Source organism: Augochlora pura, chromosome 11, assembly GCF_028453695.1.
Source record: "Augochlora pura isolate Apur16 chromosome 11, APUR_v2.2.1, whole genome shotgun sequence".
NCBI classification, from domain to species: Eukaryota; Metazoa; Arthropoda; class Insecta; order Hymenoptera; family Halictidae; genus Augochlora; species Augochlora pura.
The window spans coordinates 1805796-1833177 of record NC_135782.1 but is presented as its reverse complement, the minus strand read 5'-3'; the positions used below and the strand labels follow the sequence as shown (position 1 = coordinate 1833177).

The window sequence follows — 27382 nt, the reverse complement described above, 5'->3', positions numbered from 1 at the left end:
TAGGATCGTCTAAACGCGACCAATTACCGTAATTGTTATAAATAGACCGCTGTTTAACGCGACGGTTTTATGGATATGTCGCAGAAATTAATGGACGAGATGGGGAAAAGCAGCGGCGCGTTGCGAGAACTCGAGAACTCGCGATACTTCTGATTTTGTCGGAATTAATGAGATTAAAAGCGTGGTTTAATTCTGTGTTCTTTATTCAAATAATTCCCGATTGAAATTTGGAATAAATCGAATCCCTCCACGGTTGACTTCTAAGCTGTAATTTTGATCGCGTTGTTTGGATCTCGCACGTTTGACGATGCTTTCTCCGTAAAAGTGGTATAATTGCATACATCGTAGCGTGAAGAGAAGATAAAGCTTCGGTGTAGATTTTCTCTGGAATATCCAACGCGATCTGCGCGTTTTCCGTGATTCTAATCCAGTCTTTCGAAACTTTCGACGTTCTCGCAGCTCCGAGCACGCGTATCGGAATTGATAAAATATCTCCGATCTTACTAATTAATAATACACTATAGTTTTACACGTTTTCTGATACAGTCAGAGATTTAATTATTGAATCTATTAAAATCTTCTACTCGTTAAATCCTATCGAATCGAATTATTAATTTTTATACGTTTAGAAATCGCTCACGATAAACGCAATTAAAAAAGAAATGTAAAATATGCAGTCAACATTTTGACGGACGCGCAATCGTCGCCGAGTTCTCGATATCTACTTTTCCCTGAGCGTTTTCACGGCTCTCGTCCGCCTAATTCACCATCGACGATTTCCCCGCGAGATCTGTCGTATTCCAACGAGTCGTAAACGATAATGGAAACCTCGTCCGCGTTTCAATTTGATTTATGCGAACAACTCGCAGCGATTCGGTTAGCCGCAGCATTATTAGTCGCGCGAGATCGCGACAGGTTTTTACATTTTGTTGCATCCGATGCGCGCGAGGTGTCGACACATCGACGCGAGCACGATTTATACGCGCGGTGTCGAAAGCTATTTCCACGTGCTCGAAGAATTCAGCGACCTCATAATTCCTTCGGGCACACCGGGCCCTCTGCTATCCGTCAATGTCGCCGGCTATTCATCGTCGATATTGTAATGAGCCGGATCATTACCATGCCGATTCTACGAGCCGTGTTCTCGTATACGACGGACACTTCGCTGAAAGGAAATCCGAAAGTCGGGAAAACTGAGGCCTCGCGACGGCCGCGCTATTAATCTTTTGTTTCGCGGACGAAAGCCTTGGATATCTGCTAGTAGCAATATTTTATTAACTCGTTGAATTACGAATTGAAATTTAGCCATGTATCTCTATATATTTATAGTTGTACTTTCTTGATGGAAAATTATATTTATTGTAGCGTAGTTTCAGCGTAGACGTTCCTTAAGTGCATACTAAAATTATAGCGAAAGTAACTAGTAATTATAATTGAAGTAACCGGTGTAAATATCTCGAATAAACTACATTTTCATCCGAATTATATATTATCCTTGTATAATATATTTACACTATACTATGAATTAGAATATATAATACCTAGAATATATAATATTATTTAAAATAATATAGTGCACCTATTTTCAGTCAATATGCACGTTTAATTTCACTTCTGACCTTTGCGCTTGTATACCATAAATGTCCGCATGAAATCAAAGTCCGCAGTCTATTAATCAAGTTTCGTAGACTATATTTAAAGGTAACGAGACCGGTCTATCGATTTTTCCAAAAATTCCAAGTTAACTCTACACAGTTTGCTCGACGATAACGCGAAAAAATGAATTGAAAATCGAGCATCGATCACTCGACTTCGCAGTTTCGTGTTTTCTTCGTCGACGTATACAATATATATATATTCGTAGGTCGGGGCATCCGCGACAGTGAGACTTAAGCTTGTTGGACAAACGAGATAATTGATAGTGCTCTTATAATTGAAAGCCTACTCCGCCACTTCTGCCGCCGGTTAAAGAGGAAGTCCCTTGTACGTGGCTGAAAGGCCGGGCTTTGACTTCCGATCTTTTTCCCGACGAAACCCCCGTACACATACGACTGATTCATTCGCCCAACAAGTGACGCGTTCATCTTCTTAGTGGCGGCATTGTTACGCGGGTTTGCCGAGATGCCCGACGCAGATGCCCGGCGAAAGAATTTATTTATCTTCGGAATTAATTATGGAACAGTCGAACGAAGCACGTTCTACTGCAAAGAATTCGTTCTGATAATCATAGTATTTTTTGCAAGAAGTTAAAGAAACGTTTTTTTATATTTTACTTACTATCATCCGTTTGTTCCGAGAAGAATAAATTGATATCTTTAATACATATTTTGGAAACTGAATAAAAATAAATTGTGTTCTTTTTAATGATTTTTCCGAGCTAAAAATCAGCGTGCTAAACTAATTAAATTCCGAAAACTCGGTCAGGTGAATGAAAATATCTCGGCGTTTCAGTTTCGACCGGCGCAGTCATTCTCAGAGTCGAATTTCACGCCTCTGTAGTTTATTTTCTACGACGGCTCACGATCGTCGCGCGCGCGCGCGTACAATATTTTCCTTGCGTGAAACCCGTCCGAAAGCAAACGATGAAACTGGACCGGCCGGCGCGTTTGTTTTCCGAACCGTTTAGCAACATTCGCTGGCAACGAGGAAAAAGAATGAGAGAGCGACGCGACGCGACCAGACAGAAAATTTGGGCGTCGATGGGACGACCACCCGAAGGAACGTCGGCCTCGCCGTCCTCGTTTATAGTTGAAGACCGACGGGCACGCACCAAGCCGATGATTCATCGGAACCGTCTTCCTTCAATTGCCTTCACAGACTGCAACCATTTTCTGCCAGCCCTCGGCCGCGACGAAACTCGTTCAAACCGTGTGTTCCCTCGCTTACATAATAAGTTCGAATCCGCGCACGGCTTCGCGGTTCTCATTTCTCTCTTCGGCTCTCAATTTTCGTCGTTCCATGGTCGAACCGTCGCTGTAAATCGATTCATCGAAGTTTTTTAAATGTTTACATGTTTGACGCAAGTCGCGGATTAATATTTAATATTCGGTACTCAATATTCAATACTTAGTATTCAATATTCTATACTCAATATTCAACAGTTCATATTTAATATTCAGTATTCGATACTCAATACTGAATATTCAATATTTGAATGTCACAGCGCGGTAGAAGTATTTCTTGGAACGTTAACCGTTATGTGTAATATTATAAATTATTGTAAGTAATGTACCATCAATTAAATACTACTTAATTAAAACCTTTGACAGAAACTACCCTCTTCTACTAGCGATAATTAATTATAAATACGTTATTTATCGAATTCCCAAACTGACAACGATCCTCACAAAATAAAACTAGTACATAAATGTACGTAGGGAAGATCTGACGAGCCAACGAATCGCGGTGTTCTTTTATTTGTCTAGACGTTTTACGATATTTTCGTGACCGCGGTGGCGGATTGTGTACCGGCGCGTCGCGCATCCCGCGCGTGGAAAAAGTGGTTTAAAAATACGGGTCCGAGACTCGATCTCTCTCTCTCTCTATCCGTAGATGTAAACAATTTCGTCCGGCGATAAATCAGCGGCGAACGGTTACGGAAAACGTTTTAATGGATTTTTATTCCGAGCTACTTTCTTTATGCGTGTCGTAAACACGTTCGCGGATCAGGGATAGACCGTTTTATTGAAAACCGGGCACCCAGGCGATAAAGCCCCGGATAAATCCGAGCGCGTTTGTTATTTCGCGCGGGCGCGACCGCTGCGCGCGGATGAAAAATCGGGATCGCGATTCTTCACGATCGAACTCGATCGATTTTAATTTAATTCGGGAGTATTGCAGATGATCTACCTAGCAATGATCTAGAAATAGTAATATAGAAATATTAATACAGAAATAATAATATCATATAATATAATAGTGAAGAAGGATTAAATTAAATTACCTATTTCTCTCGTAAATACATAAAATTCGCAGTCCAGTTGCAACTGAAATTTCCTGCATCTTCGACAATTTGTAATCTGCATAAAGATCCACAGTAAGTCTTCTCCCGGTAAGGTGAAAGACGTGTTCCCGCTTTGGCAAAGTAGAGCGCAAACATGATTAACGCGTTGGTCCCCTGGCTTACTTGCTAGAATCGAATGCTGGATAAAAAGGTGGACTTACGAGAGATCAATATTTTCGTTTGATACAGGGATTAGGATGTAATCGGACGGACGACTTCAGCACGCCGGTCAGCTCGGGCAGCAACATGGGCAGCATCGCACGGTTCCCGAAATTGGACGAGTGCGCCCACTTTCATTACGAGCACGTCGAGCTCAGTTCCTTGGAGGTCAGTTGCACACAGTCACACGGCTACTTCCAATATAGTTCGAACCTTTTGCATCTCTCTCTCTCGAGTAACGCAATGTCTTCGATCGCTGCAAATCGAATTTTTAAGAATTAATTCCCACGCTGATCGAAATTATAATTTCTTCTTTTAATTATGATGTGGAAGAGGTATGAATATTTTCTTGCTTAATTCTTAATAAAATGTTGCTTAATTCTTGATAAAATTTAGCTTAATACTTGATATAATCTCGCTTAATTCTTGACAAAATGTTGCTTAATTCTTGATAAAATTTTGCTTAATTCTTGATACGAATAATTGAATAAATTACAACTGGATTCGATGGATGGCAGTCAAAGTAATTTCTGAAACTGAGACCGACCGTTTAATTGCAGGTATCGCTTAGCGAGGGTTCCAACGATTCCGACAGCTACGCGGTCAGAGTGACATCCGGGGACGCGTGCTGGACCCTGCAACGATCCTACGATAATTTTGTAATGTTCGACAAGCAGCTGCACCGTTGCATATTCGACAGGAAATTCTCGTCCCTGACCAAGCTGCCGGACGCAAGGTCGAAAAACACCTGTGATATACTGAAGGACTACCTGAATCGGTTCTCCCAGTTGAATCACGAGGGCCTGAACTGCGGCCCGGTGTTGAATTGGTTGCAACTAGATAACAGAGGAAGAAGAATCCTCGTCCCGGAGTCGGACTCGTGTCCTATTAACACGCCCGCGGTGGCCGCGGCTTATGCAGTTAGGCCGTATGTGGCACAGGCGCCAGATGAAATATCCTTCCAGGTGAGGAAAAGAGACTTTCTACGGTGAAAACGAGCAAATTAACGAACCCGTCGGTTCACCGATCCGATTGAAGCGTCGCACGAGGATCGATAAACGAAATCGATAAAGGTGCGGGTGGAAATGACCGGACACTTTTAATTTTTCACCGGCATCATCGTGTTGTTGTCCGGCGAAAATCATACGTTCTGGCTTGTGAATATGTAGATATTGTAAATTGTAAAATAGTGTAACATAGGAGACCTAATTGTTGTAACGAATAAGCATGAGTCGCCTTCGTGTGGAAATCATTTTCTACAGAGTCGATATTCAAAGTTTAAAGCGTAACTTCGTGGAATGTAACATTGTAAAATAGCGTAACATAGACGATCTTAATTATTGTAACGAATAAGCATGAGCTCGATTAGCTTTGTGTAAGAATAATGTATCATCCGGGGCTGAATTTTCTAGGAAATCGATTTTCAAAGTTTAAAATGTGTTACTTGAGTATTGTTGGTTTTATTAATTTAGTTTTGCATGAGGAATGACTTGTTGTAATAATTGTAGAGGCTTTTCTACGTGTTGTCATTCTAGAGACTTGTTACAGTAACTTATAAGTACCAGAGAAATATAATAATCCAATAGTTGCTGCTAACCCATTCACGTTGCTGTTAATATATCCGTAAATTTATTAAACATAAGTGGTTGTGTAGTTTCTCATAAGTTTAGACTTATTTGCATATTATTGTGCAGGTAGCGATATAGTGCAGAATTTGTAAAGATTACTCTATCTATTTCATAACATCCCGATAATATCGCTTACTAGAGCTACATAATATAGTTAAATGCGTTGCCAACTTATTCGTCCAGGAAATGACGACAGATGCGGTTACGATGCACAATAATCTCTAGTCACGTGATAATGTTATAATACGGAAACTATCCAGTACAATTAGGGACAGCAAAGTGTTCATAGCGTCAAATTATAGTGCAAGCAAAATGCCTTTCATATTCCACTTCCGCTCAATGTATATACTCCATTATTCTTCAACGGAGAATTGTTATCGATTTGCCATTACCATGCAATCGTTGCTTAAAAAATCACAAAATCGTCAGTGACATTAAAAAGCTATTATCTACGAATTATGTGAAATCAACAGAACACCTTGTAGATCAATTTGAGAAATAATAGTGAATCTTGAACTCTTTCCATAACACTGATACACTTACATAATATTGTATAGCAAACGAACAACGCTCGAACATGATCTGACGTGTGATTTTTTCTGATTTCCAGGTCGGAGACATGATATCCGTAATAGACATGCCTCCTCCGGGGGAAAGCACATGGTGGCGCGGGAAGCACGGATTCGCGGTCGGGTTTTTTCCAGCCGAATGCGTGGCCGTCATCGGGGACAAAGTTCCGAGACACCTGACCGTGTCGACGACGGTCAGGTCGAAGCTGCCAGTGAAACCGGTGTTCAGGAAGCACGGGAAGCTGATCGCCTTCTTTAGATCGTTTATTCTGAATAGACCGTCTAGGAGGCGGTTGAAACAGTCCGGGATATTGAAGGAGCGCGTGTTTGGCTGCGACTTGGGCGAGCATCTGTTAAATTCGGGTCACGACGGTACGTGGACACCTGCTTTTCATGTAAACCGGCGCTAATGTTCAATAATCCTAGTTCAAACTATTATTTAGATTTTGAAGCATCGAGCAGTCATCTTTCATCATATGGAAGATGCTTGCTGATTTAATTTCTGAGAAATTGATTATATTATAATATAAGAATTAATATAAGAATTAATATAATAGTATAATATCACAATTGATTTACGTAAACCTAATTGAATCTTAATTGCAGTGCCCACCGTTCTGACATGTTGCACCGAGTTCATCGAGAAGCACGGCCTGGTAGACGGCATATACCGTCTGAGCGGCGTGACGTCGAACATACAGAGATTACGGAACGCGTTCGACGAGGATCGTGTTCCCGCATTGCATTCCGACGAAAGTATTCTACAAGACATCCACTCGGTGGCGTCCTTATTGAAAATGTACTTCAGAGAGCTGCCGAATCCACTCTGTACATACCAGCTTTATTCTACTTTCGTTAGCGCTGTCCAGGCTAACACCGACGCGGAGAGGCTAAGGCGGATGAGGGATACCGTTAGGAAATTACCACCACCTCACTACAGGTACACCGTCGGCAAACTAATTTTCGGGGTCCCATACCCACGAGAGCCTTTGTCGTATGGATCTCGGCAGGAAGCATATACCGAAATAATATTGTCAGATAGTACCAATGATTATTATTTGCATTGAAAGAATAAAATCGCTGGAATTATAGAGATATTTGTAAATCATGAAATTGTGAAATTTTTCAATTGAAGAATGCAAGTGTATGTAGAGCATAATTTTATGATTTGCAGTATAGCTCTGATATTTGTATGATAAGTATCACGTTTGGTCAGAGATGTTATCCTAATGTATTAGAGAATTAAAAAATTCAGTAAATTCCGATAGAGAGTAGAGCTTCCTAAAAAATAAATAAAATAAAAGAGAGCTCTGAATTCAAGGAGGACAAAGCTAGAAATACTGTCTAAAATTTCGAAATGTTTGCAGAACGTTAGAGTATCTCATGCGACACCTGGTGCGAGTCGCGGCCCGCGGCACGGAGACAGGGATGACGCCGCGGAACATCGCGATCGTGTGGGCGCCGAACCTGTTGAGGTGCAAGGAGCTCGAGGTGGGCGGCGTGGCCGCGTTGCAGGGGGTCGGCGTGCAGGCGGTTGTTACGGAATTCTTAGTTTGTTACGCGGAATTAATTTTCGGCGACGGTCCGGTCGGCCGGCCGAAATCGTTGGCGATCACGACACCGGCGAGATTGCTGAGCCTGGAGGAGGCACGGAACCGTAGCCTGAGAGGCGAGCCGGATTACATAGAGGTGGGCGCCGGGCCAGCCGGAATGTCGTTGCAGTACCACACGGTGATAGAGCTGCCGCGAAAGAGAAACGGCTCGAAGCGTTCGCCCTCGTTGAACTGGAGAGCTTTGTTTGGTAGGGGTGGTCCGGGTGCCAGGGGGAAACCGAGACAAGTTGGCACGCCACCTCAAACAGAAACGGTGCCAAGTTCCTTAAACTCGTTGCGACGGTTGAGACCGGTGAAGAGCGCCGACAGTTTGGACGGCGAGGACAGCCTGGGTCCGCTTCTGGGTCCACCGCCGGCCAGACCGTGCGGGCACAGTCGCTCGGTTTCCCACGACTCGTACTTCGATCATTTGGCGGACGCGCCGAACCCGACCTCGCCCTTAGACCTGTCCGAGATACAGCTTAACTTCGACCTCGAGGAACGGGAGATGAGGATGTTCTCCGAGGAGGAGAGCGGGGGCGTCGCGTCCGTCGAGGCGTCCCCGAGGAGACAGAGGATGGAAGGGGCCCAGAACACCGCCAATACCGGTGGATCGAAGAGGAAGAGGTCCCGATTGGAGGAAAGACTGCAATGCGACGTTGAGTTGCGCTTCATTGATAGCCAAAGTCCTGATCAGGTACAATCTTTTTAAGGAAATCGTCTCCTAATCATTATTTGCAAATATTTTAAACGGAATGCCACCTGTTGGAACTCCTATCTTCTGTAACACAATATACCTTTTAATATATCATTTCTATCGAATTACTTGTCGCAGTGAGAAAAACTATTCGTCAGAAATGAGAAAACACTGTGAAAGAAGAAGCCCCCCGACCAGCTAAAAGTTTAAGACAGCCAAATCATAATTTTCTTTTTCTAATAATTTTCTGTTACTAATCGTATTATCGTGTATCCACAGGTGATGGTATCCGCAGACGTGCACAGCATGGACACCCCATCCCCGTTACCCACGCCAGGGTACCTTCCGTTGTTGTCCGAGGCATCGACGCCGTTGACGCCGGCGACGTTGCACGGCACACCGCACTCCGCGTCACCGATCCCGGCCAACAGTCCTAGGATAAGTTTCCGAAGCTTCACCTTACCATTAGAGATCGACGACGATCAGAGCAACGCGAACAAGCTGAACAGAACTAGCGTGTCTTCCGATAAATCATCCGACCCTAGTCATAGGTTATCCGTAAACATAGAGGGGCCGAGTAACGCGAAGTCCTGCGAGAGGATGATGACGTACGAGAAACGCGTCGACCTGTACGACGAGAAAGAGTCTTCCAAGGCACGGAAGACCGGGAAGGAGTCGAGCCAGGACGTCGACCAGGAGATGACACCATGTGATAGGATAATGTCCCACCCTAGCAACGTAGAATCGAGTAAGTCAACGTCTAGCTGCAAGGACCCGGGGAACAGGTCGAGCTCGTGTCCTACGGACGAGAGCAAGTCGTCCCGCAGCGACAACAGAAACGCGCGAACGACCGATACGTCGAACAAGTCGATCAGCTGTCAGAACGGCGACGACCTGGCCGAGAGTTCCAACGCGCACAGAAACGAGCTGCAAGGTATGCCATTGTCGAGCGCCACCGATCTCGATTCCCCGATGTCCTACGAGCAGACCATCGAGGACCTACCGGACTCCGGTTTCGTGATTTGCGACAGCTCCGACAAGATGTTTACCAACACGGAAACGCAACAGATGGCGTCGAACACGAACGACTCCGGCGAATGGGTGATAGTGGAGAGGACCGGATCGATCACGTCGCCTACCAGCGACTCCAGTAGTCCCAAGGATCCCCTCGAAGGCACCGTGAACCTCGCCATAGCGACGGACTGTCCGCAGCTCAGATCAATGTCGGAGAACGTCTCTAGGACCTCTCTGGACCTGACCATGGGCTCGACCACGGACACGTCTTGCATCGGTGCCAGCGATCTGACCGAGAGCCCCAGCCTTCCCCAAGAGTCCGGAGAGATGACGTTCGACGTCGTCGACAGAGATCTAGAGGAGCAGAACGGCGCTGCGCAGAGGACCTCCGGGAACTTCAACGGGCAGGGGAACTACGGTTTGGTCGACTCGACGATGCACGACCACGAGAACGGGAACCAGAAGGTCTGCACCGTCAGCATGGCGAACGTCCGCTTGAATCAGAAGCCTAACGAGATGGTGCACGAGGTGTCCGCGTGTTACGCGCAGCTGGACAATACGAAGGCGTTCAACAGGAACGAGGGCTCGTCGAAGGAGAATGTCCTCGGCGAGGAGGCGTTCGAGAATTCTCAGGGAGCCTCGAGGAACTCGGAGTTCCAGCAGCAGGACATCCGGCGTTCCTTGCAGCTGCACCAGAAGCCCCAGTACCAGGCGGACCGTCGCTCGTTCACCAGCAAGCCGAGCAAGAAGGACCACGAGCTCACCGACAATAACAAGCCGCGTTGCGCGAACCAGAAGACGGAAAAGTGCCAAAGTTTCGAGTACGTATCGCGGAAGGAACCCGGCCAAAACAGTCAGCAGCACAAACAGTACCAGCGCGTCGACGAGAGCCCCAAGTGCAACAACCTGAAGAGCACTCAGCCGCAGGAGCACATCGAGGTGATCCCGTCGGAGAACGCGGCGGAGCCCAGCGAGATAGCCCATCCGCCCGAGGGCGCGTCCGAGACTACATCCTTGAACTCGTCTTGCACCTTCTCGAACGCGTCCTCGCCGGTCGACGACTCCATCGTTCTCCGGGACACCGCGGCGATACTGCAGGAGCTGGCGTTGCAGAGATTGTCCGGTGGTATGGTGGGCAGCGACCTGACCATTCCACCGCGAAGAAGGTACGAAACGGAAACCAGCAAGGACCGAAGAAGCTTCGACTCCGAGATCGGCCGGGAGATAGTCCGGGAACGAAAGATGAGGCAAGAGCTGGACACCGCCAGGGGCAAGTCAGAGGAGTCGCCGTTGAACTCCCAGCACCTGCCGCCCTGCTTGAGGGCGCGGCACGCTAGGGCCACGAGGGCGTCTCTGAGCCGGTCGTTGGACGAGGCCAAGTTCAATAAAATGACCGAGAAGTCCTCGTTGCCGGTGAAACAGTCCTGCGAGGACTCCCAGCACAGTTCGACGCCGAACGTCGGCGCCGGTACGAACATGTCCTGCAACTCCGACAAGATTCACCTGAAGAATCTGAGCGGCCTGGACCTGGGCGACCCTCAATGCCGCGAGAGGATAGAAAAGTACAAAGAGGAGAGGCGGACGTTCTTGAGGGACAAGTACAGGTCGGAAAGCTTCCGGGGAATTTTGTCGAAGACGGAGGACGACGGGGAGCAAGCGTTTTTAGCTAGGTTAAAGCAGAGAACATCTAGACCATCCCTTCATTGATATTAAACGAGAAAGAGAGAGAGAGAGAGAGTATTTATGAAAAAGGTCAGAGTTTCCCCGCGTGTGAATATGGCCCTCTCTATCGCAACGATCCAACTATTTCGATGGGTAGAGGGGGTAAAGCTGCTGATTGCACCGATCGCATTTAATCCTTTGCACTCGGAGTTTCGTGATGCTAACGACCATGACGACGATGACGAGCCTCGGGGTTCGATTCTTCTTGTAGAATACAGTATTATTATTTCGAAAGGAAAATACTCTTACCATATGGTAAAACGGAACGACGTGTTGTATACGGTCAAAAATGGAATGGGGAGGGGGGGTTGGGGGGCTGGGGGGATGAATAACGACGACGCGTATATGGTTTCGTACAAGCATGCGAGATAAATCCATCGGTTTTGCGTATAAAAGATGAAACGTTTCGCCGAAGACGATTTTAAAGGATTCGCGTTCATGGATTTCAATGGAAATCGGATTACTCGATTTTTATTTGCCTCAGAGTTTTATCGCGTGGTGCGACTCGATGATACTGTTACGTTTAACCCGGAGTCAACGATGTGCCATTTATAAATTCCATTGTTATTCGCGCCAACTTTTTTCAACTCGTCTCGAATAGTCTGAAAACAATTTTTTTTACCGCCGAGAACCTATTTTTATTTTCATTCTACTCACGAACAGAGAGACCGGATGATCTCTTGCTTTTTGAAATTCAGTCACGCGACGATTGGTTACGATATTAGGACTCATTAGTATTATTTATAATTTCGGAAAAAGACTACCCGAACGTGTGTGCATTTATTTTTACCGTGTATTATTAAAAACGATCGAGAGTGCAAACGGTTAAAGCATGAGAAGAAGCTGAGCAGAGAGAGAGTTTAATTAACCGCGAGTGTTATAACGATATTTAAAAAAATGTAAAAAAAAAAAGGAGGAACCGATTGCGGGAGAACGTTTGTTTTATCGCTGTTTGTTAACAGAACAGTCCGATAGCTTGAATGTTCTTAATTTATTTGCGTGAACGCGTGCGCGCGCGCGAATCCGAACGACGCGACCGCAAGTTAAGGCTATTTTCTGTTATTGTTATTATTGTATATCGAATCTATAGCAAATGATTTTCTTTTCTTTTTCTTTTCCATTACTGTTATCGTTCCCAAAGATTGTTCTTCATTAGATTTTTACGTTTCGTCGGCGCTGTTCTGTTAATCGACCGATCCGATCGATCTGAATTGTACCAGATATATAAGTCGTGGGTCCACGAGTCCGGAGTTCGTTGTAAAAAAGAAAAAAAGAGAAACCCTTTGCACGCGAATATTTCCTTTCTTTCGCCACCGATTCTCGGTGACCTTGTTTTTTGAATGTTATTTACGAAGTTAAGTTTAAAAGAAAAAAAATGAAAAACGAACAAATCTCTATATAATACTCTGTAACGTTTAAACGAAAGAAAAGAAAGAAAATTTTCGAGTGACGTGTCTGTCTGTGTGTATGTATGTATGTACACGCATCTCTGCGTCGCGTGAGCGTGTATAAGAGAGAATGAATAAAAAGAGAGAGAGAGAGAGAGAGAGAAAAAGATATATATAAATCTATATAAATATATATAATATAAAGTTTATGATATTGTAATGCGTTCTCGTTTTTCTATACGTCGTACTGTTTGCTCGAAGAATGTTATACCGTCGACTATAAAATAGGAAAATTCTATGAATCTGTTCGTTCGATTTGGTCTCGATGGATATACATATACCGGGTGCAAAGGGTTCGAAAACGGATAGATATTAACCACGCATGCCTTCGTGATTGATTGTAACCGAGTGATATAGGTTCGCATGGAAGATAAATTCAAAGACTTCTGTTATCTCCTCATCGATTTAGTTGTTGCTTGTCGAGCCGATACCGTCGACAAATAAACTTGTATGCAGCGTGATCGTAAATCAGACCAGCGGATGAGAATCTCCAACTCTTGTAAGCTGTTTCTTTCGATTCAACGATATTAGACGAGCGCGCGTTCGAGCAGTAATTCGTTTATGGAACGTTTAAGCTTAAATGGAACATGTTAACGTCATCGAGTTTCCACGCGACGAAATAATTATCTGCGACGCGCGCATAACTCGTGCATCGACATTTAAAGGTAAAAGAGAGTCGCGTCGCGACGCTTCGACCGTCACGCCAACCGAATCTAAGGAACACTGATATATATTGGTTCTACGCTAAAAAGAAAAAACGAACGATTCTACGGAGTTCTAGTTTAGTTTGGGCCCATGAGCTTGAAATGTGTAATCGCTGTGATAAATATTGCCTTATTGAGTTGCCGTTTCATTCAAAATGATATAGTGTTTCGACTTTGTGGGACTTTTATAGACGGTTGGTTTGTCAGTCGACGCGTACAACACCTGAGAAATTCATTCCTATCGTCTCTCGATGTCAGATATAGAAAGACACAGTGCAACGGCTGTTACCAAAAGATATTGTTCTACCAGTGATAATTAATTGAACACGGACCAGAAGTTTCCACCCCCATGAATATCTGCTCGTCTAAGTTTACGATCACGCTGTGTAACGCGTTCGTCGATTACGTAATTTCTAATTAAGAGTGTGCAGTGATTTCTATAATACTCGAGCAAAGCTTTCATTATGGAGAATCGAATGGACCCATTTTTAATCCGTTAACTAGATGGGTCGACGAATATAATTCGGATGTCTCGCGTATACATCGTTTCTGGCGTTTCACAGGGTGTCCAAAAAAAATGTCTAACAATTCGGAAGAGGTAGCTGAGGTAATATGAAGTAACTTTTTCCTTTACAAAAATTTTCTGCGATGCGTGGTTAATAAGTTATTAACGAAAAACATTGACCAATGGGAAGCGAGCACCGCTGGCGCGAGACGGCCGAAGCAATCGAGCTCGCATCTCATTGGTCAATGTTTTTCGTTAATAACTTATTAACCACGCCTCGCAGAAAATTTTTGTAAAGGAAAAAGTTGCTTTGAATTACCTTAGGAACCTTCCGCTTCCGAATTGCTAGTGATTTTTAGGAGACCCTGTATAAATTGAATAGCTTTACGCCGCGGATAAAGTCCAACTAAGTTTCCACGTTTATTCAGTAATATATTAATAGATTATACATAGCGGTTAAATGTATCAAGAATATAAAAATCGATACATCCCGAAGAAGAGTATTGAATGTCCTTATCGATTCTAATAACCAAGGACCTAGGACTAATTGTACGCTTGCCACGGGTGCGTGATCGCGGGCCGCGCGGCCCGTTAGCGAATTGAAAACGCTTTTATTCGATTCGTTGCTGCGCGAGAGGTTTTTCCCCCCCATGGACCGATAGAAATCATTCCACGCTTTTTTAGGGCCAACCGCGTAACACCTTCGACGCGACATCGCCGTTTTTATTATATAAATCCCCGAGCCGGATCGTTCGAATAATTCGGATCTTCTTACATATGTATAGTCAGACTGTGTTCTGCGCTTTCTCGCGTCACGATTCTTCTGTGTTCCGCCGTACACATTTACCCTTCCTGTTTCACACAAGCGACCCGCTTCGCCACACAGCTAAGATGTAACGCGCACGTAGCTAGAAATTTCATTTCTCTTCTTTCCCTTCCGATCTTTTTCTTTTTTTTTTAAATACGTTACGCCGTTCGCATCATTTTTATTTTTGTATTATTCCCTCTGTTTCTGTGTACGAACCCTCGAACGTTTGCAAAGGAACCTTTTTGTTTTGTTTTCTCTATTCTCTGTTTCTCTTATTATTATTATTTTTATTATTATTATTATTACTATTATTATTATTACTATTATTTTCTTTTGTAATTCACCGTATTAAAGTAAGTATTCGATTGTAACACGCGTCGTACAGAATTTTTCTTTACCGCCGAGGGGACTGGTCCGCCGGCGGTCTATCACACACAAACACGTCTTTTGTATATGCTAATTATTATTTAGCCGACATGTAATATATTAATTTATGTACTCTGGTTTTTGAGTGTCGATCGACAGTGAACCTAAATTGACACCAAGACCACCATCAGGAACCGGCCTGTCTACAGTGTCGCCAGGAGGCGATTCTTAACATTCGAACCGATTTTGTTGAAACAATTCCCGCCGCTCTGTTGCATATTTAATGGCCGATAAATCGTCTGCTAGATCTACCAGATTACGCTACAATTTTCGGGTCGGAGCGATTAGCGTTCTTCATCGACAGGCAATGTCTACCAAACTGGGACGTAACGATGCAATTTTTACGGTACCGTTGCCTGTAATAGACGTAAGCTAAATAAAATAAATAAAATAAATAAAATACATCGAAGCAACCGCGTACACATCCTCTAAAAAGGATGAGAGATATAGGATATACCATAGTTGAATAGTAAACCGAGCGTGCTAAAGTCGACTACGTATTTTTGCCAACGATCGAGATCCATCGGTTGCATTTTTATCGTCGGACGAGACTCGGTCGAATCGGCCATTCTCTGTGCAACAGCGTCGAATTCGATGAAACTAACAGATTACAGAAAACGGGCTGTTTTGTTTTTCTTGATAAACTCTTCTTCTTCTTCGTTTCCTATCTTCGTTACACTGATTGTTCATTATTATCGCTTAATGATTACTCGTTATTATATTGGTCAGCAGGCCGCGGATCTTTATGCAGAATAAAAATTGTGTTCGTTGATTGCACGATGCTGGAACTACGTAGACATTTATTTCTTTCCTTGGCGATTTAAATAAAATTTCACTGCGACGGTGTACGCTAGATTGTTCAAATGCTTTTACTGTTTTGCATTTGGTCTGATTATAACTGTCAGAGATGCATAAAATCCGCGGTCCACTGATCGGTGATTTCGTTCGTTGAAATACTGGAAGAACCTCCGATATCTGCTTCGTGGCTTCAAATACTCTGCGAAAAGTGTTTTCATACCGACGAAATCGACGCGCGATTCCCAATTACCCGATCAGACCACGTCGCCGAACAAAGGAGCCACGACCACAGTTTCCCAGAAACTGGGCCGAAACTAACGAAGAAAAGCGGAGAGAGATTCGGTCTTGTTCACCAATCACGGGCCACCCCTCACGGGTCCTCGTTTCTTCCACGCCGCGCGAGACTCTGTCGGAACGCCGACCCCGCTGTGATAGCAACCGCGGTGCCGCGTCAACGAACCAATTAAACAATATTTATCCGAGCGTCCGGCAACTTGCGCGTTCCGGTCGCCGACGGATCAAACGATTTAAAACCGTATGGAAACTCGCGGGATCATCCATTTGTAATCCTGATAATGCTCAAAAACCTTCATACTACTCGCCGGTCGAGCAGCCGCGCACGACCGAAGCGGGATCGTGCGACAATTGCCGTCGCCGCGAACCTCGTCTACCGGGTGGCCCCCGGAAACGAAATCAAGGATTTCACAATCGCGAAATATTCGCAGAAATGAATTGCAAAATGTTTGATCGTCTTTAACAAATTTATTTAAATATATTGTTAAAGATAGTTTAATTGTTAATTGGTAAGAATAATTTGATTCACTTGAATTTATTTCGCCGAATCTTTCTACGAAAATTCAACGATTAAATTGATAAAAATCAGCTAATTAATTTATCGACGTTTATAGACAACCGAATTATTTATTTCTGTGAATATACCGTCGAACACCGTTTTCGGGGAACCCTGTACACCCCTCTCCCACGTGTCACAGTGTCAACCCTTCGCGATCGAATATTTTGCGTATTTTCTTAAACTGCAATAACAAGGTAGCGTATAACAATGTGTAACAATCGTTTTGTCCGTAAACCAAAAAAAGAAAAAAAAAAGGAACGACCAAGCAAAGACACGCGCAGGACATTAATAAACGATGTCTTCGAGGTATTTTAACGTTTTACTAGACCGTGGATTATATGGGAGAACTTTGTCACCCTTGTGCGTTTCGAAAACGCTGGAGCGCAGGGAACGAACTATAGCGAATTATTATTTCTTCTAGTAAGTATGCGACTGTTTATTAAAATCAATTATAAGTAGTCTACGTCGAACAGGTCGCTCTACGTTATTTAACCGTTAATTGGCACGCCGATTTTCGCGGGACTCTAAATAAACTATTCTTAGATACTGTATAGAATAATAAAAGATATTGAGTATTACGCGTTTACTACATAAATAAAGTAGAAATGTTACTCGCGTCGTCGGTGTGCTGGTCAACGGTTTGTAAATGGAGTAACAATGCATTAAATGATCTAAGAAACGGCAAAGTATAGCGAATTATTAGGTCAGACATTTTTTTTCTTCTATCCATCGAGGACGCGATTAAAAAATTATATTCAACTAATTACGTAGCTCCTTCTTGACACGATTACATGCTGTTGGTCGTAACTGGACTGTGAATCTTTATTTATTCCGAGTACTTTCGGCTTATTAAAATAATGAAAATAGAAATTGCCACTGCTCCCAGACAGCGTTCGCAGGGAAATAAGTTACGCGAGGAGTGGGTGAAGGTGACGCATGCACCGTGAAGTTGGTTAATAGAACTGGATTTTCGGTTTATTATTTAGACTTTACATTATTGTATAGATAAAACTATAAGACTAGAGGAGGACCGCGATTAGATCTGAATATTTGATCTCCTAAAATAATCGTATTACTAATTAATTAAAAATAAAAAGAAATTAACTATCAACTTCGAATCAGGATAATCGAGGTTCTACAGTAATTCTGAGCTACGTTGAACAGCTGTCCCCATTCTACGCGTGGCTTATTTCCCCGCGAACACTGCACCGATCAGCGGACGCGTCGTATGTTTGTTCGCAGTTTCGTCCGCGTAAAGATCCGCAGTCTACTTAGCCCGGTATACGATAGAAACTCGAATACAGGTTTCACGGAAGCTTAGGTTTCCGACCACGCTCGACGAATTCCAGCGGGTTCGTTAAAACAACGCACAGAAATCTCGCTGTGTCCTCGGTCTAGTTAATTAAGTTGCGCATTTCTATCGGGAATGTTTACCAGGACGAGTCGAACGGCGTCCGACCATTGCTTAAGAGGCGAGCGAACAGAAACAAAAACCAAAAAAAAAAAGAAAAGAAAATGAATTAATAAAAGTGAAAAGGCACGAAGAATAATGTTTTATAATAAATGTTGACGGAGGAGAAATGGTTATATGAGTGAGACGCGCGTCGATGAGAATGATAACCACGTTTAGACGCGCGAAGTGATAATTCGTATATTAGGGAGCTCGCACGCATGGAACGCGGCGAGCGGTGATCTCGAAACGATCCGCGTACAGCGGTGTAGCGTTAATGAACTCGGAGACGGTTGAACAGAACAATATTACTCGTTCGTCGAAAATCGACATTTTCTCGGACAGCGTTTTCTCTCCTGTTCGATTCACAGTGTCTCCGCGCGATTCTTGTTCGAAACGTTCGCGGGCCGTTCTAAATTCGTATCGACACGCCGAACGTTTCCCATGGTAGAGACGGGGAGAAACGCTCTGACGATTTCCGCGTTCGAGGACCAGGCGCGATTTTATTTAGAACTCATCGAAATTTTGCGGAAAGCAATTCAAAGAAGCTTACATTTATAATACGAATGTATTTTAATAGGTGAAAACAAATTTCATAGGTAACAACAGGTTCTGAGAAATCTTATCGGCAATACGTCGACCGCATTATAAGATATAATTATCCACCACCGAACAATGCAAAATAAAATGTTCTTCGTTATTTATAGCTTGACGCCATCTATTGTTCCAACTTATTAACAAAGCTATGTAAAAAATCGACGAGGCTGCTCCTCGCCGACGAATCGTCATCGTTTGTACCTCCGACGAGAAGCAAGCGAAAAGTATTAAACACGAATAATCCATAGGGCAATGGAATAGCATCTACTAGTTTTATTCTGACAATTTAAACGAATTAATCGTTCTTAAAAACGTTGTTTGAATAAGCGTGTACTCATTCGAGAACAGGTAATATAGTTTACTTTGTAATTGCAATTCTCCATGTTTCACGGTCGGAAAATCCACGCCCCCTCCCCCCTCCCTAACTTTGCATTCGTTAACCGTAGGCTGCGATTGTTCTATGCAAAAATGCCCGGTGATGATTTCTTCGTCGAGATAACAATGAATTAACGAAAAACGATGTCTTCGTCGAACTGAATTACGAATCGACGAACCTTCGTTTTGGTTAAAAAGTCGTGGACGAAATTCCATGGAAAATGCGCAGTCTACCCTTGACTTCTTTAAACAATAAAATGTCCCCGTAATGTACCCAGTGGATGAAATTAAACGAAACGCGTCGAATGATCGATATATCTCGGCTCGCACAGTGATTGATTCCTTTTAAATATGCGACAGAAATTGAAGCCGCGTTTTCAATTTTTCAAGAGAATTTAATCAATTTCCATCTGTTCGGTTTTCAGTGAAAATTAAGACGCACCATCTTTGCTTTATTAATCAATGACCAATAAATAAGGTTCCGCTTAAAACATTTACAAGGACGTTTCGCCATTTTCGTCTGATTTTCTAAGAAACTCGACCACTGTGCGGCGCGGCGTTGCTTCGCGTTCGCATAAAAACCCTTGAGGAGGTGTCGTGAACGATATGCATGCACAAGTAGCGTGTCCCATTGGCGAAGCAAGAAGAGGAGAGCAAGCACGAAGAAACCCATTTAGTGATAATACGAAAAAGTATTTAAAAGCAAAAAAGAGAGAGCGAGAGAGTGAGAGAGAGAGAGAAAGTTCAATAGTCGCTTCCCCGAATCACCGTCGTCTCTAATAGAAATGGCCTAGCTAGCGGTATTCAACTCTAATGCCTAAACGAAGAATATAAAGAAGATGGAACCAGATTAAAGCGAACGTCTCGAGGGTGTGCAACCACTCGAGAGTACTTTCTGCACAATGTATAATGCGCATTAACGGTACATCTGTAGGATGTGTATTTTTAATAATTTCCGATTATCGCGATCGTACAGAATACTATAGGATTAATAGCCGGTAGATTTCCCACGGAGAACGAGCGATGGTTTAGCCGCCTATTAGGATTAATTGCTTCCCCCGTAACCGAGGAGACGAAATAAAACCGACGAGAGACGTCTTGGAAAATATAAGTCCCGTAGCCGCGACAGCTAAACCGCAACCATTGTTTCCGAGTGTTTCGCACCTGGACGCGTCCTTCGCACATCTTTATACCTCGCGCGAGATCCTCTTTTGCGGTCTTTAACCACCTACAAACCCCCTCTCTTTCGCCCCCGTTTTTTCAGTTTCCTGTCTTCGCCACTTGAGACCGTTCCGTTCTCGAACAAATAATTACTGTTTTCGCCTACTACGATTATAATTACGATATATGGAAAATTATATGTAAACAAATATAAATACTATAAATATGGGAGAAATCATGTGACCGGTGTCCTTTCTTCAACCCGTCTTGTCTTTCTGACCTTATTCTTTCACGGTGTTATATACGTAAAAAAAATTATCCACACGGATAATGCATGGATAAAATAATGCATGGACGTCCTTAATATTATTTTAATATTAACGTCGTTTGAAAGTTCGCCTAAAACGATTGTATGCATGCGCGAAGATCCACAGTCTGGTAACGAAGCGAATGAAATTTCTGCCAGGTCAAATAGACCCGGAGAAAAGAGAGCAGGGTTCAGTTCGAGTGCACACGGTACACGTAAGAAGATCTACCGTGGCTCGAAGGGAAGGGATGGCGACGCCACGAGGCTGTAAAAGACCTTTGGTCTTTAGTTCTTTATCGTATCCTCGTCGCTCGATTCGGTGTCTATTCAATACCCTCTCGATGTTGGCCGTCTGGTGTTACGGTGCACGCGGGGCGCGCGCGTTCGTTTTCTCGGCGCACCTCGGAACGAAACTATTCTATGAACATTGCCGACCAAAATTGATTTCCTCTCAGACTAAAATTATGGAAAGAAAGCGTATATATTTATATTCAGTTCCCGTTCCTAAAAACCGTCTTTCAGAATTTTTATAAAGATCCGCAGTCTAAATTCTAACTTAACTAAATCTTGTAGAAATTGTTCGTGAGTTTTTTTGTCAATTAACCCGTTGACAAAGTTGCGAAACGAGATTTTGTCGATTGGGCGTTGCGACGACGACGAAAATAGGCGTTTCGTTATAGCGCGGGGTGCAGCCCGTGTGTATATATCGTCGATTTAATAAGGCAACCGGGGGGAGGAGGGTAGACCGGTCACATTGTCGTCTCGAATAAATCTCCATTCGGGCTCGGTCTAACCTCTTAAAACGGTAAAGGACCTTTGGTCTTTACTTCTTTAAACGCGGTGATAGAGTGGTTGAAAGGTGAGGACCACTCGAGCGGTGCCGGAAGAGACGCGAGTGCCCGACGAGAATCGGGGCTCGGCGGGGCCTGGCTTTATGCCTAAGCAACGAGGGGCCACTCCAGAGGGCAGGAAGCACAAAGGTGAGGGCGACTCCGTGACTATCGCTGGATCTTCCGCGGTAATTATTTTTAAACACGTCCTGGAGATACGGATCTTCCAGTGGGGAGGGGGCTCTAGCACCGAACAGCCGAGTAAACTTCTCGCATCTCCGCGGACTAACTAAATAACCGGACTAATTAGGGCCGTACCCGTGCTTTCTGGCACGTTGTCGTATACACCGGTTCATCATTATTTTACCTATCCGGTTCCTTCGCCGTACCGATCTCGCTTCCTGTCCTCGGTGCCACGTTTTCGGTCTTGCCAACCTCAAAATCGGTTTACCCCATAAACGCATTCTTTACTTATCCATTTATCAAGGTCTCTGTCAAATACCAATAAAAATTGCCATATTGCATTTTCAAATAAAATAATAAACTGTTAAAAACATAAATAATGAATTGCACTAAATCATATAAAATGGAAATATTAAAGGTTGAAAAAATAATTTGGACTTCGAGTTAGAATGTTCCCAACTGCAGGGGGTAGAAACTACTAATTAATAGAAATATATAATAAGTCGGTTAATAGCGATATTTAAGAAATCGTTTAATATTTAATGAATCGATAAAAGATCTCTATGATCAGCATATTTGCATCCTTCATTCGTGCATGTATCGCGTTTTAAAATCCGCCCACCGCAACCCCGGTGGGTTCTCGGTACGACAAAGTCTGCGTCCTTCTCGTCTTTTTTTATTATTCACGAAACGTGCTTCGAGAAATATCAATAATATGTAATTTCGCGCGCTCTCGCCCTCTTTCTCGGTTTCGCTTGCCCCCCCCCCCCTCTGATCCCCCTCCCTCACCCCATTCCACTCTTTCCGCGAGTCCGTCTCTCTGTCGGTGTTTCTGATCGGCGGAGCCCGGCGGCGGGGTCCTCTCCGGCCTCTCCCTCGCGGCTCTTCGAGCAGGCAGCACGCTTTCACGGTGTGCAAATCGAATCAGAACGCCCCCGCAGGGTCGTCGACAATGTTATTTGTTAGCGGAAGTGTCGTAGTAACCGGAGGTTGAAATGAGGCCAGATTGCCCAGGGTGATCAAGTTAAATGGCACGTGGGCAGTAATGCCGTTCCTTCCACCACGAGCGTCGTCCCCCCTTCTGCTCGTCGATCCTGATCCTTCTCCAGTTCTCAAGATCTCAACAACCCTGACGCGACTGCCATTCCAACGATCCCTCCTCTCTTTTCCTGTCGCGCTTCTTCCTCCTCCTCTTCTCTTTTTTCTTCTTCGTCCTCCGTTTTCATCTCGCTTCTTCCCATTACACGCAAATCGTGCTAACTCCCGCAATTATACCGATCGAAATTATGCGAGCAGGTTGCGATCCGTGTTCGACTTCTCTCCGCAAATCGTATTCCCTGGTACGAGATAATGTAACTCCATGGAACCGAGCTGGAAAAAGGTGTCTCGTATGAATCACAGGTGGTCATTGTTCGAAGCGTTTCGAAGCTTATTATTCGAATAAGTTCTTCGTACCCGAATATTTTATTCGAATAACGATTATAATAATACAGTTGAAAATGAGCTAATCCTTCGGTCATCTAAAAAACATTCGAGTTTATATACTCGAATCTTATTACTGTTATTAATATTATTATTATTAGATACTATTATTCGTCAACGGACTTATCGGTTCGGCTAATGATCGCGTAGCAAGCTGAAGTTGAAACGCTGGTCGCAGAAGAAAGGAGCGGAGAGTCCGTGACTCAACGAATGAGAACGAGAGAGCGAAAGGGAGGAAAAACAAGGAGACAATGGTATAACGTCTGATCAGAAGTGAAATGTCAAGCTAAAGAGCGGTAAAGAGGCTCAAAGCGCATCGTGTTCGATGAACAGTACCCAACCGTTAGCCTAACAAGCTGTCAAGACGTCGCCGCGTGTCAATCCATGGGTCTCAAGCGAACCCTCCGAATAAATCTACCCGGAGCGAGCGACCTTGCACCCCCTCGGTCTGGCACGGTCTCGCCGACCGGGAACACAAACTACTGTCTCGAAACCGCTGCTTACAAACTTTTCACCCTTCTCCCACCCTTGAACGCTTTAATCCCTCGATTTGCAATTCTCTTTTTTTTATTTCTCGCTCGCTGCCTCGCCGACTTTCTTCGATCGTTCACGCTTTTCAACCCTTGACCACTTAACAGTCGCAGCCCCCATATACGCTACGGACGCGGTGAATTAACCAATGCTTGTACAATTTTATGGTTTAGTTAACTCCTAGCTTGACTAGAATTAATTTTAGTCAACAATACGCAAAAATTCATTTTAGCGACCAAACTATAAAATTATATAAAATAAATATTTTCTGCGTGCAAAGATTAGAAAAATCTTAAATCATCTTGATAGATTAAATACTAAACTTTCACTTTCTAAACTACTATTATTATACTACTTTAAATCACAGCTAGCCAATTCTACCGTAACGCATTATTAGTTCGGATATCGAAGATTCCAACGTATTTAAATTTTTAATAACGAGCGAACGCCCGTGTTCGTGTACATCTGTATCGACGTGCCAAGCAAATTCAGCTCGATTAGAAAGTTTCATCGACCCTTTACGGGGAGACGTTCATAGATCTTATCTGCTTGTAAAAGTAATTTGATTTGCCGGGATTACAACGCCGCGACGGGGTTCGCGTAGCGCGCTCACTATAATTCCTCCCCTTTGATCTACCTATGACATACTGTTTCGTGTTATACACTTTATGGCTCGTAATGGAGCCAGCTTAACGTTCGACTTCAATTCGTAGATCAATTAAGAAGATACGGAGCTGCTCTCTCCTATTAATCTCGAATTTTCTAAGTAGAACATTACAGACTCGCTATCGTAATTTCTTTAAGTTCGTTATCGTTAATTCTATCAACAGTTTCGTAATCTTTCTAATTGAGACTTTCTCTGCTTAAAGTTACGTCAACAACTGTTCGAAGCTCATTTTTATCATATCTTATAAGAAGATACAATATATTTAACACGACAAATACAATAAATATAACTAAGTACGCGGACGACGAACGTGTTAAAAAATAAATAAATGTTCAGAACGGATTTCTTGAAAGTAAGCTTGAAGCACGTCGTGTTGGACTGCTCCTGTGTACCAGCATAAAAATGACTGCGGATGCGTTAGCGTTCAGGTCGACCTCATTGTTGCTCGCGTTATCCGAGATGGTGCGAGGATGCAGCAGCAGCAGCAGGCAGCAGGTAGATTCCGAGTTACCCTCCGCGTTTATTGGACTGCCAGTATCCGGCATCGCGCATATCGGTGCCGAACCCCTATGATGGAAAATAATGAAAGTAATAGGAACACGCCCACTGCATTTAGTCTGCACACCGGCCCCCTCCCGCCACCGCTCCGTCCGCCCCTGGCGTTCCAGCCGGCTTCAAACCACCCACGGTTCCTACCTTCTCTGTACACTGCCGCCGCGCCGCACCGCCTTGTTCATTCTCATCCGTCCTAGGGCTCCGTTGGCCATTGTACCAGCCACTTCATTGTCCTTTATTTCATTATTTTTCCCGCATTCCGGCTCCCTTAAACCGTCAAGGGGTGGCCGGGGACCGCCGCCGCGCGAACCCCCCTCCTCCTCCCCCCCACACCCCCGCCCCCCTTTATTTACGGTACCGTAATAACAGACGTCTTAACGGAATCTAATAAACGTCATAAATGCACTGTCCGTGATCTCATTAGTTTCACCGGGGGATCCCACTTGCTTTTTCAATGGGGCACCCCTTTCGCACCCCTTTACCGTGCTACTGCCGCCGTACCCGCTCCGACTCTCCTCGATCTTTATCCGTAAATCGGTTCGCGTCGATCGCCGGATCACGTAATTATTGTAATCCGAGACCGTTTTTTTCACCGTGCTCGGAGAGTTGCGGTGATCGTCGTTTGATCTATCCGATAGAACGACGATCTCTGCGGATCCTAATCGTGACTAATGTATGTCATTTTATAACAACGACGTGTTTCAATTTATTAAAACTGTTTAGGATTTTTAGTACAATATCGCTAGATAAATTCCAAATATCGTGCAGCTATCAGTGTGTTCGAAACAATTACAATCCTTATTAGGTAACCGAACGAGCCAGGTATTTTTGGCGAGTCGAGTGTCCGACAACTCGCGTATCGCGTCTTAATCTTCGAATCGATAGAGATAATCCAGCGTGTCCGAATCGCCGAAGGATCACGATTCCCGATTTTCCTCTCAAAACACCGTCATCGACCATACGTTTGAGAATGTGCGCCGTGATTTTGCCTCGATAATACGATTATAGACCTCTGTGCGTCTCTCTCTCTCTCTCTCTCTCACTCTCTTTCTCGATCTCTCTATCGCCTGTTACTCTTGCCTCTCCACCCTTCTCTTCGGTACGCGCCTACGTATCTGTACGTGTACGTGTTCCGTCTGTTGGACCGTCCTTTTCATCCACCCCCCGACGAATCTCGAGCGCCGCAAGGGGGATGAGAACACGCCGACACCTCCACCCTCTCTCTATATACGGTTCTGAACCGAGAGAGAGTAGCTACGCTTCGCTCTGATCCCTCGCAATTACTTCCCATTATCTGGGTATTAGGATTCACCCCAACTGGAAGCACGACGTGTTCCGCAGACTCCGCCTATGCCGGTGCCCGACCGAAAACGCTCCGCGCGTCATCCGCCAGCGTCCCCTTTCTTTGCCAGACGCGATCGAGCCTCGAGACCTTCGGCAACAGGTAGCCAAAGACGTACGCGCAACGATTCCGACATCGATCGTGTTCCGATCGCTGATCGTACGATTACTTTATAATCGTGGATTAACGCCGGAGAGGTATTACGAAGCGGACACGCGTTCGTAGAGGCGTTCTAAATATCCACGAGACGAGAGAACCGGTAATGACGATCGTTTTTGGATCGTTCATATATATAAGTATGTAGACACTTGCTACAACATTAACCCTTTGCAATCGTTTTAGTTCTAAATCTGAAATTGTTTTTCTTACATACAATATTTCCATTTTATTTGTCTTACAATTAGTGCAATTTTATACGTGCAAAGCTGTTGTAAAATTTTCACTCACTTACCGATAACCGCAATAAGCAACACACAGATCTCCATTTTGGATGACTGGATCAAGCTGGGAAGGATACTCTACTTCTTTCTCGGATATCAATCGGATTCTGCGACAGCAATGCCCACAAACGCTTCCACTTGTTCCTAACACTTAATTTGTTCATCGACATCACTTCTAGACTTTGACAACACGATATAAATAATAATTTGATCACTTAATCGGGCAACACGGAACCCCTTTTCACCAACGCTCCGCCATCTTGGTATAGTGGATCACGTGACGAAAATTTCGCGGGCAAAAGATGCTGATCTATCGATGTTGGGTCACGTGGCTATCGATTCCAAAATGACTGCGCGAGCGTTAAAAACGACCGATTTAAATATCTCAATTTTATACATGTGAAACTGAATTTGACACTGTGTTGAAATGTCCCACGTTTGTTTTTTCGGAAAAGTAGCGTTGTCGCGAGAAAAATTAAATGTACGATTAATTCGATATTCTTTACTGCGAGACATCGCGTTCTACTAAAGCTAAC

At 44.1% G+C, this 27382-nt stretch overlaps 1 protein-coding gene across 7 annotated transcripts in view; it reads left to right on the top strand.

Annotated features, from left to right (window-relative positions):
- Cdgapr (GTPase-activating protein CdGAPr) overlaps positions 1-11662 on the top strand; it is a 38387-nt gene extending 26725 nt beyond the window's left edge. For all 7 annotated transcript variants that reach the window (XM_078194402.1, XM_078194399.1, XM_078194401.1 and 4 more), the window contains exons 3-8: positions 4193-4330; positions 4723-5127; positions 6401-6731; positions 6966-7299; positions 7727-8648; positions 8928-11662. In XM_078194402.1, the coding sequence (XP_078050528.1) occupies positions 4193-4330; positions 4723-5127; positions 6401-6731; positions 6966-7299; positions 7727-8648; positions 8928-11369 (4572 nt within the window). In that variant the 3' untranslated portion in view covers positions 11370-11662. The remainder of the gene's footprint in view (positions 1-4192; positions 4331-4722; positions 5128-6400; positions 6732-6965; positions 7300-7726; positions 8649-8927) is intronic.
- The last annotated feature ends 15720 nt before the right edge of the window (positions 11663-27382 follow it).